Source organism: Dipodomys spectabilis, unplaced genomic scaffold, assembly GCF_019054845.1.
Source record: "Dipodomys spectabilis isolate Male_0828 unplaced genomic scaffold, ASM1905484v1 ptg000297l, whole genome shotgun sequence".
NCBI classification, from domain to species: domain Eukaryota; kingdom Metazoa; phylum Chordata; class Mammalia; order Rodentia; family Heteromyidae; genus Dipodomys; species Dipodomys spectabilis.
This window is the reverse complement of record NW_024870974.1, coordinates 16,377,715-16,389,928: the sequence shown is the minus strand read 5'-3', so window position 1 is coordinate 16,389,928 and position 12,214 is coordinate 16,377,715. Positions and strand designations below refer to the sequence as shown.

The window sequence follows — 12,214 nt, the reverse complement described above, 5'->3', positions numbered from 1 at the left end:
GACACTGTAAACTGATACCATGTAATTCACAAAAAAAAAATAGTTAAGATTATATAAAATATTATTTAAATATCAGTGCTCACAATTTAACTTCAACCTAAATAATATTGTATGTAGCATTTGCTAGGAGCAATTAAGACTTTTTAATGATTATGCTAAGAAATGATACATTTTCAAAAATTAAATTTTTCTGAACATTGTTTTAGCTTATAAGACCTAAGTCTCTAATGCTAAATATACACTATATATACAACATATATGCTTATTACAACAATTTCTTACAATTGTCAAGAATGCCAGTCACATGATTAATGACCTTTTTGGCAAAAAGGAGCAAGACCTTGCAATCTAGAATTATTTGACAATTCTATTTAAATAAATTTTTACCAATGATCTTAATGGGATATTAGATGATACCAATGATAACCTAAAACTCTTAAGATATTTTCTGGATAAATGTCATGATATAAGCCATCCTTTGGTCTAAAACCTAACTGAAAGAATAATACAACCCCAATCTGAAAATCTGAAACCTGAATTGAATGTTTCCAAAATCTAAAACTTTTTCAATACCAAATGATACTCAGTCACAACTGACAAACGGAAATTGTACCTATTTACATGTACAAATTTTTCTTCAATATGTCTACACACTATGAATTTATAAGTCAAGATATTGACATATATAAATACATTACCTCATGTACTTATCATATCTTTGTGCTAAGAACACATAAGATCTCTCTTAGTCTAAATCTGATTCCTAACACAGGCTTTTCCCCATTATATTTCTTTTTTGCCTTGGTCCCTTCTGATAGGACTCCAATTGAAAATTATCAAGTGAAACAAGTAGAAATAAATCAGGTAGTGATTGGTAAATTTGATTTTGTTATTAAAGTATTTTTCAAGTATGTATAACCCATTATTTTTAAATAAATAAGATGTAAACAAAGGTTGACTAAAGTTTATGAAGGAGATCTTTAAAAATCATTTGAGTAGTAACTCCTATTACATCAATATAAATTTTACTTAAGTAAATTTAGTTGTGTTTCCTAGAAAGCTAAACAGAAGAGTTCCCTAGAAATAGATCAAATACGCTGGGAGCCAGTGACTCATACCTGTAATTCTAGCTACTCAGGAGGTTGAGATCTGAGAATCATGGTTCAAAGCCAGCCCAGACAGTAAAGTCCATGACTCTTGTCTCCAATAAACCACCAGAAAAATAGAAGTGGTGCTGTGCCTCAAGTGGCATAGCACTCATGTTGAGCTGAAAAGCGCAGGGATGGCACCCAGGCTCAGAGTTCAAGCCCCACGACAGGACAGGACAAGACTGGAAAGGACAAGACTGGAAAGGACAGGACAGGACAGGACAGGACAAGACAGGACAGGACAGGACAGGACAGGACAGGACAGGGGAGGGGAGGGGAGGGGAAGGGAGGGGAAGGGAGGGGAGGGGAGGGGAGGGGAGGGGAGGGGAGGGGAGGGGAGGGAAGGGAAGGGAAGGGAAGGAAGGAAGGAAGGTAGGTTAAAAAAGAAAATTATGTGATTACCTATGGGAGCCTATGAAAAAAGGTAATTTTTTTTACCAACATGGAAAAGAAAAACCAAAGCTACTAGTCTATGAGACCTCTTTTAACTCTAGTATTTAATTACATAGAATGGACTAGTAGCTATCAAAAAAACAGAAATATAATTGAAGACATTAAGAAAATAATAGTAAAATGAATCTGAACAATAATGATCTGAAATATCTATTTCATAAAGGGAAAACATGAGAGAAGATTTAGTGCTAGACATAATGGTTCAAGCTTGTCAGCTACTTGGGATGCAGGGATTGGGAATGACAATTTAAGACCACTCGGGCATAATAATTCCATCTCAACCAGCAGCTGGGTATGGTGGCACACAAACACCTGTCATACCACACTACAAGAGAAATACACAGCTGGACATAGTGATGCATTGTTTGTCACCTCAGAGATGAAGGGAAATACAAATAGAAGGATCACAGTCCAGGAAATCCTATCTCAAAAATAACCAATGTACAAAGGAACTACCAGGCTAGATCAAGTGGTAGACCATCTGACTAGCAAGTGTGAGAACCTGAGTTCAAACTCCAGTACCACCAAAATTAGGAGAGAACTTTGTTCTTACTTTGTTCTTAAATACACTTTAAATCAGTAATCATAACTATGATTTGTAACTATCTCTACACACTTTTAAATATATTACCTTATATGTTCCTTATGTATAAGGAACATATATATACATGTCTCATATATATGTCTCATACATATATATGAGACATATATATATGTATGAGACATATATATGAGACAAAAAACCCTTATACATAAAGAGTGTATATATATATATGTGTATATATATATATATATATACATATATATATATATAAAATGAAACTAAGGCATAAACAAGTAAAACAAATAAATTTGTCCAAAATAACACAATCAGTTCAAGAAAAAAAATGATTCTTATAATTCAAAATCCACAACATTTTCCTGGCCCCAACCTTTTTTTATACACCTGCCAATCATTTTTCCTTTCTCCTTCGGATAGCCATGGTACTTCTACATTGTCCATCATCATCACAGGAATCATTATAATACTTGAAAAGCAAATGATTAATCATTGATTATTACTTCATTCAGAACTAAATCCAAGATCAAATTCCAGATTTTGTTAAGACTGAACATGCTTCTGAACTTTCCTATTAAGAAATAGCACCTTGATTTAAAATTGACTAGAAACACAAGATGGAAAACTTGAATTATTACTTATATAATAACTGTTCTTTCCTAAATGTTTTTATTACACTCAGAAGGTACTTGTCAAAGCACCATAATGGTACCTTGGAGACAACAAAGTAAAACAAAGCAAATACTTTCTGAAAGACAAAGTAAGATTTAAAGACTGAATCCTAGGAAACTAGAAAGGCAACATTGATTACTTTGACTAAAATCCATTAATACACCAAAAATATAGCATTTATAAAACATACTTAACGTAAGAACATAGCTATACCTTTATAAAGTTATCGGAAGGTTTGCAAGTAAGCAAAGACTTTCCAGAAGCTTTATGATTTGAAACCTGGCCTTTTTTGTGATGCCTTAACATCAGAAGATGGATGTGAAGTGATAGAAAGAAGGTGGGGGATGGGCCAAACAGAAAAGGCCAAAAAAGAGAGACACTGACCTATAGATCGGTATTCTTAACTACATTAAAACCAAAGAAAAATGTTATGCTCTGGATATCCCCATTTGTGCATTCCTCTTTTCTTAACTCTTTTCTTAATCCCAAGTTTAAAAGACCACTTGTAAAACAGTAGGGTGTCAGATTAAAACACACTTTATTTTCAGATGTCTCCATACTCATAGGCAGGCTTCCTGTCAGGAAGAGTTCCATTTCACTGAATACCCCAATCAGCAGGGAACTTGCAGAATTAAGTGCCAGTTGATATTACTTTGTTTTGAATTTACCACCCTTGAGAATAATGTTCAAAGACGTAGTCATATAGTCAGCACGGTATTATCCTACTGACTAGACTGCCAAGCCACAGGGTGTACTGCCAGTTCCACAAAATTTACCTTAAAAGGTTGTGTTTTCTAAATCCTAGTGTGCTGGTGAACCAACTGATGCCTGTGTTTCCAATTAAATTCTTCATTTAAGTAAAATAATGCTTTCCTTGAGCTATAACAGGCACTTTAAATTAATACAGAAAAGTCTATGTCCAAATTCAAATAAGGAGCAATTACTAAACAATACTTTTTATCCTAAAAAGTCAGAAACATGTTCAACTGTTTACTTTTAAAAGATGGTACTACAGCTTCATTTATTTGTACCATCAGTATGAATTTTAAAGGCAAAATGTTTCTTACAGTAGAAAGTAATGCTACAAATTTTGAGTTAAAACAAATATTCTGCCATGTTAGTATCAGCTACAAACCTGCTGGCAAACACTTTAAAATTGCTTGTGAATTTAAGATTTTTCAGGCCTAATTTATCATTTGATTTTTAATAATCTTCTCCAGCATATGCAGCCTTCCCATCCATGTTGCAAAGGTCTTTAATGCGTTCTCATAAGGTCAACTGTTTCTACTGCACACAAAATTAACTTAACTCTGAGCACCTCACCTTAATAGACATATTCTTTCAGTCTTTGTGCATCCCAAGAACAGTTTAGATGTAGCTCAAGTGACAGCACACCTGACTACTAAGTGGGACATGCTGAGTTCAAACTCGAGGAACAACAAAAATTTTTAAAAATAAAATAAAAGCTTTCATGGCAGTCTATAAAACTAAGTAATCATATCGTGAGCCTTAAAACATAACTCAGTGTTAGACACTGCATTATGATTATCATCTCATACACAGCAACACAAAGTCTCAGGTACTGACATAAACAAACTTAGGGATCATCAATATAGCCATTAATTTTCTACAAGTATATCCTAAGAAAGAGGTATAAAAACATCAAAAGGACAGGGAGAATAAAATTATTTAAATGTTGAAACATAAAATTATATTAATCCTAGTTGGGCCCTGTTGCACATAAACTGGACTTAAGGAAAACAAATCCCTCACATCCAGTCTTGTTTTTCTTGCATAAAAATAGTTAAAAATGGGCTGGGAACATGGCTCAGTGGTAGAGTGCTTGCCTTGAGTGCAAGAGGCCCTGGGTTCAATTCCTCAGTACCACATAAGCAAAAAGAAAAAAGCCGGAAGTGGCATGCTGTGGCTCAAGTGGTAGAGCGCTAGCCTTGAGCTGAAGAGCTGAGGGACAGCGACCAGGCCCAGAGTTCAGGACCCATGGCTGACAAAAAAAAAAAAAAAAAAAAAGGTTAAAAATGAAATAGAATAATCATTGTCCAGCATATTGATGTTTCTTCATTTAATCTTGTTTTCAAATTTATTGCCATGGAACATGGCTGAGCATGTTGGGGGGAAAAAAATGGTGAGCGGCTAAGGTTTTATATAAATTTGGTCCTTTCTGAAACCTTGGCATTCAGCCAAGTATTAATATATACTGGTAAATACATCATTTTTTTAAGAGCTAGAAGTTCAACATTTGTCACACTGTCATTGTTAGCAGCAGCTGTGATGACTGAAATGAGTGCTATGCTTAAGCACCTGACATGGCTTACCAATGACAGAAGTTCTCTGGAAAGAGAAACTTAGTGTACAAAAGTGCCTTAATACAAGTGGTGAGTAGTGATTCTTTTAAGACCCAAAGCTGATTAGGCAAAGTTGATCTAGAATGCATAATTTCCTTCCTTTTAAACATAACAACCATGTAAGAATTCAGAATTAGTGTTTGAAGCCTTGTCTGAAGGGCTAACTTGTCTTTCAGATTAAGATAGAATTGTAGTAAGATAATCACTCAAATATAATGGGAGTCTGTTTATCTAAAGTAAATTGTTAGCATTATCCCCACCTTTGGTCCTCAGCTCCACCCAGACCTGAGCTCCTCCCAGCCCTGGAGTTCCTTCCATACAACTGGCCCCTCCCTCCCTCCACGCAGACCCAGCTAAACTCCCATCTACCTCACTTCCTGCCCCTAGATGATCTTGCTAACCTGATAGTGCAGGCTGCCATGCGCTCCCTCTTCGTAGAAATATGGCTCCTCTAATAAACCTTGTAATAATCTTTCTCCTGTGCCTGCTTGCCTCCGCGTGGTCCCCTGGGATGGATGTGAAGGATCCTTTCATGAATATTCTTCAGTGAGTCCAAAACTCAAAAATTAATATAAAAGAAGGAACTTCCCCTAAATAATCGTTTTTCAACAACTTCTATTTAATGTTTATAATGCTGTTGACATTGATACACAATAAAGATGGAAGACAATAAGAAATGCCAAGGAAAAAAAAAAAAAAAAAAAAAAAAAAAAAGAAATGCCAAGGATTTCTAGTCTAATAAACAAAAAACAGTGATATAACACTGTAAGTAGTAACAAGTTCTATTGCCCTAACCCTAGCCTTAGCACTCATATCTATGAGCCCAATATTATGGGCACTAAGCAAAGAACTTAACATGAATAAGAGGTAATGAGATGTAGAACTATCTTTATCCTAGCTTACAGAAATAGCCAAAAAAATGCATACAGTAAATGAGTATTTTTATTATATGTGCACAGTTCAATTTTGATGATGTTTCAATGATGAAAAATTAAATATTACTATGTTCAAGACTCACGTCTTGGTAAAGAACAGTAGTGAATGCCTGTAATCTAAACTTTCAGGAAGCAGAGTTCAGGAGGATAATGCTGGGTTCCAGGCCAGCCCAGGTGAAAAAAAAGATAGAAAGAGCCTACCTTAACAAAAATAAACTTGGGTGTGGTAGCCCATGCTGTGATCCAGGCTAAACAAAAAACACAGGTAGAAGCTCTGAGGTAAATGTCAGACATGGGCAAAAACATGAGACCCTATCCAAAGAAACAAATCCCTAAAGCAGAAACATCCCTGGCCATAAAGGAAATGTAAATCTAAACAACTCTGAGATTCCATCTTACCCCAGTTAGATTGGCCAACATCAAGAATTCAAACAATAACAAATGCTAGGGCATTGTTGGGAATGTAAACTAGTACAATCACTCCAGTTGGTAGTTCTGAGATTACTCAAAAACCTAAACCTGTACTCCAAGAAAGGAAACAAAAGGGTTTTTTTTTTTCTTTTGCAGCTGTTTTTGCTTTACCTTTTGTCTTTTTTGTAAGTTTATCTGTCTTGGGGGAGAGTACAGAAATGATGACAAAGGGTGAACAAATGCAGAAGTGTCACTCACTGAACACTATGTTGAAAATAACTTGTGGGTAGGGATAGGAAGGAAAAGCTGGGAGAGATCAAAGAGGGGTGACATTGTTCAAAACGAAATGGTCATTACCTGACTTATGTAACTGTAAACCCTCTATACATCACCTTTACAATAACAATTAATATCTATTTACATACATATTAAATAAAGAGCTATAATTTTGCATATGTAATATTTTTCTTAGTCCTCCTAATTAGAAGCAGAGAAACAGATGCAAAGTACCAGTAAAGCCACTTCATCTAAAATGTTCCACTTGCCTCTGGTGCAAGTCACCTCTCACAAAACATACTTACTGACAAGTGTGCTACTAGTATGCTAATATCCTCATAACTAGCTTTTTAAAACAATATTCATTATTATATATGCATACGCACATTTGCTAATTATTTTGAGAGACTCTTTAATAAATCAAACTAAAATAAAATTGAAACCATTGTTTTACAAACTTCATGCTTATTTTACAGAACATCCATTATAACTGCACAGTACATACTGAGGAATTAACTGTATTGCAAAAGTTGGATCATGGAAAATGATCTAATAAGCACATAAATAACAGAATTCAAACCATGGAAAGTTATAGACACTGAACAGAATATATGAGACACTTTTAGAAACTCTAGTATCTGATGATTCTGGTGATATAAAAATACAGATAGAACCCAGATTTTCAAATTATCTGATTAATTTACCAGATTAAATAGACATAGATGACTAGCTTTTTGTCCATTATTTCTCACTCTAAACCCTGTATTTTCTCTCAAAATCCTTTAAAACTTCTGAAAAAATTATTTCTCTCTATTTATATCTGATGCTCTCTCACTAATTATTTAAATTTTATACTATTCAAGAAATAGAATGAAACTACTATAACATGAGTCAGTGACTAAGTTCAATGAAAACAACTTCATTTAGGTGTAGAATTGATAGGAAAGAAACTAAGGAAAGTTGGCTAGATAAGATTTTATAATTTTACTATGAATTTAATGATTTTATCCATTAATATTCATTGAGCAATTCATGTCACATAGGTTATTTTAAAGATGGTGTCTCACAGACTATTCTGCTTGGGGTAAATTCAACTGGTTCTCAGCCTCTTTAGCTAGGATTACAGAGTGAGCCTCCAACGTCCAGCTAAATAAATTTCCTTCCCTCCCTCAGTCCCTCCCTTCCTTCTTACCTTCCTTTCTTCCCTCCCTTCCTTTTCTCAATTCCTTCCTTCTTTTGCTCTCTACCTTCCTTCTTTTCTTCTTCCCATCCTTTTCTTCCTTCCTTCTTTTCCCTTCCCTATTTAATTATTTCCCCAAATATCAACAATCTAGAATTTGGGGTAAGAAGAAGAAAAATCAGAGTAAGCATTTTAAATTACCTTTTGCTGCTAATTAATTACTCAGATAGAATGCCAGGCCAGACTACATGGTGCGTCTAGTTTTTCTATATACTGTATGCACTTCTGATAAATGGGAAAAGAACAGATGACCTGGCAGAAGGCTCAGACAATAATATGTGATTTACAGGACATGAATGCCGCTACCATAAGATTTATCTGACAGCCCTCTCCGATAGTGGACTGTTGAGTATCCGATGGAATGATTTCTAGTCTGGAAAGTCTACTACTGAGTAGCAATACACATTATTTATTTATTAGATGTTTTGGGTTGAAACCATTTTTAAATGATGCACTTCACAATGCACAGTCATAAATTTAGCTTTAAACTCAAGAAGGGAGGTAGTGTTATTGGAATGTATGTCAGACTGAATTAGGATGAGCAACGTAATGCTTTTATAAAGTGGCCTTGAATGCAATGTCAGTTCTTTCAAAAATGATATTAATGTCAAATGAGCAAGATACAAACATTTCATACAACACAGAAGAAACAGTACTTGAAACATTTATTTAATATATTTTTTAAATTCAGATAGCTTTCCACCAGGTTTATATACATGAGCAATAAATATGGGGTACAAATCAAATATGTTACATGCTGTGGCAAACTAAGTCTAAAATGTAGTTGAAAACTTTTTCAACTTCTTCATGAGCATGAAAGAACATGAACTTTTCTGAAGAATGTATGTAGTCTTATTTCAAAAACTAAAGTGATTTAAGCCAGCGTGCTTGTCCCATACTGGCAGCCTCAGTAATCTGGAAGCTGAGGAAGGAGGATAATGAGTTCATGAGTAGCCTGAACTACCCGTGAGTTCATGACTAGCATGGGCTATATACCAAGGCATCAGCTTAAAAAAGGAAAAAAAGGAAAAAAACCTAATATATAGGATTCAATGTATGAGCAAATCTAATGTAATAAGTCTTAAATGCACATTAATTTTACTCAAAACTATAGTGCTGAATGTTTTAAACGACTAAATTCTAATAAGCAAAATATAATTAATAAAAAATACAATTCTACTTGAAGTTTAAAGAAATATGTGTGCCCTGTACCATTTGGTCTTATTGACATCAAATTAAATATTATCATTTACTCATTTCTTTAAGGTAGGTTCTACTACTTGTAATAAATCATGACTAAACACAGTGTTTAAAAAAATACAAAAAATAAATTTTGAAAGGATTCAAGAAAAATAATCAGAACATGTCTGATTGTCATGATATTAACACCAACTAATTTGTAAAGTTCTAAATCAAATTTGCAGATGTTAAGTTCATAAGCATATCCCATTATTTATGTGATTAAAAAGAAGTTTTTGACCTGATCTTTTGATCTTTGGCACTCAATCCTCTCCATCTTCTCTTAAAAAATTAATTAAAATTTTAGCAAGATGGTAGCTCTTTACTTCCCACTCTATCGTGGAGTAAAAAGAATTATCAATCAAACTCAAAAATCCCCACCCAATATCTGCAAAACGTCAACTTGAAATTCAATTTCATATCTCTTAAGCTATGGTGTAGAAAAAGACAGTTCACTTCTTAACAAAATAAATCACTTTTGTGATTACCAAGTTGACCTCTTTGAATTAGGAAAATTCAAAGTGAAAAATGTAATTATCACCCTGCAACAATCTGTATACATCTGGAGCTAATTCTGGCTTCATTTTTCACATCATTTTTCACACTGTGCTACATCTTGTAGAGATGCCACAGAACTTTTGAAGAACTCATAAAAGGGAAATGCTAAAGACTTCAAATACCCAACACTGTATGTTACTCAAATAAAAACCTTGAGAATTTCTGACTTTTGAAGCTTACAGCACCAAAGGGATCGTCAGATCCCATTTGAATGGATAAACAGCAAACAGCACTATGACACACATGACAAATAGCTGTAACAACATGTCAATCTTTATCTTTGCAGCTTCAAACATTTCACTATGTAATGTACTATAACAGAAAATCCTTCATGTACCACAGATACATTTACATTTAATCCTAAATAAGAAAGTAAAACATCAATGAACCAAATATACCACTGTAAACAATAAACCCATACTCTGGTAAATAAAGTATATATTAAGGCTGCAAAAAGGAAGCAAAATTTTATGTAGGTTTAAAAACAGTATGTGGTAATTATTTCAAATTGGATAGCTTAATGAGAAGCTTTACCTGATCCACATTTGAAGAAAAGGTTTTTTTGTAAAGGAGATGATTAAATTGTAAAAAATAATAATAATTTTTACTAAATCTAAGAATAAGCACAACAAGAAACATAATTAATTCTAACAAGTTCATTATAAAAATCCATTATGTGTAATCTTTAGAAGTAATTGTTGTTATTGCATTTTATTGATAATGTATAGTATTGATTTTTCACACTTTATATGATTCTTTAATTTGTATTCATGAAATGTCCATCAGCACAGTCTGAATAAATTTGGCAATATAGACACTAAAGTAAATAAATCGATACAAAGAAACATTAATTTTACATTATCCTTATTTGTTAGGCAAGTAAACCATGAGAGTTGTAAATGAAGGTCAAAGGTGTTGAAATGGGTCAAAACCCTTGACCTCTAGAGCAATACTCTTCCTATTAAAAAAGGCTATTTTAAAGTTTTAAGTAGGGGAATTTACTACCAGTAAGATATCACTTTTAAAAGACTACAAAGAAAACTCTCAATAAAAACATTCATCTGTTTAATTGTAAAACAGAAAACAAAACATCACAGTACACACAAATTTTATTTTTAAAAAAAGATTAGATGTCTGCAGTCTTCTAAACACTGAAAATAATTTTACTCTCAGTAATTTATTTTCTACATCTTATTATGATAGCTGCCACATTTTTGTTGATGTTTCCCAAGTCTACTGTGTATGTCAAAAATAATTAGCAATGACAAGGATTTAAAATTATTTATTGTTCATTTTATAACCTCTGCACAAAAGGGAAGTAAAACCATAATTCCCAATGGAATCAGAGTGGAACTCTACAAAGCACAGAAATAAATCTGTTTCTGTAACCTTAATATACAGACCAAAGAAACTTAGTCACCACAAGATCATTTGATCTGAACATTTTAAGATAATTCTAAAAAATCTTTCTTTACCATTTACCTAACCCAAATTTCCCAGAACCTGCTTTAAAATCATCTTCTAATATAAAAGATAAGTAATCCTTTTAAGGCACAAATAAAATATTTTGAAACAGCAAATTCAAAACATTTTTATTATTCCCAAGAAATGGAAACAAGAGGTTTTTATTTTACTTTCTGTTGTTTCCCCCCCTTTTGGTGCTGTTTTTTATTTCTTTACTTTTTGTCTGTTTCTAAGTTTATCCGTTCTGGGGAGAGTAAGAGGGAGCACAGAAATGGTGGGATAAAGAGTGAACTAATACAGCAGGATACTCATTAGACACTATGGGGATCGGGGGGGGGGGGGGGGGGGGAAACTGGGAGAAAATGAGAAAAGAGCTGACACTGTAAGAAATGTTCTCACTTCCTGACTTATGTAACTATAACCTCCCTCTGTATATCACCTTTACAATATAAATCAATAATAAAAGTAATCCTTATAAGACACAAATAAAATTACTTATAAAATGCAAACTAAAAGTTTTATTATTGCTCAACTTTTTGATACTTAAAGTAAAAATCCCTTGTAAAAACAAATTCATATGAGAACGGACTTTTAAATCAGCATTGGATATGGTACTCACCTGAGAACACAGCAACATAACCAACTCCACGACTGAACTACTAGACTTCATGCAAACCAGACCTACGATGTTAAAGAAAATTTTAAATTATGAAGTAAAACACAATACAACAGATTTTACTGTTCTATTTTCATATTAGTTTTGAAAATAAGACATTAACTATTCTTGCTAAGAACCATACCTGTACACATTAGACCACATGACTAACAAAGTATTACATAGTTGCGTGAAGTGTGGCATCAAAAAAACCACTATTATTTTCATAACCTCTTGTATT

General features: G+C 33.5%; 1 protein-coding gene across 1 annotated transcript in view; it reads right to left on the bottom strand.

Annotated features, from left to right (window-relative positions):
* Lrba (LPS responsive beige-like anchor protein) overlaps nucleotides 1-12,214 on the bottom strand; it is a 443,207-nt gene that overhangs the window by 301,224 nt on the left and 129,769 nt on the right. The window contains 1 exon segment of the mRNA XM_042701880.1: nucleotides 11,938-11,999. Within this exon segment, the coding sequence (XP_042557814.1) occupies nucleotides 11,938-11,999 (62 nt within the window).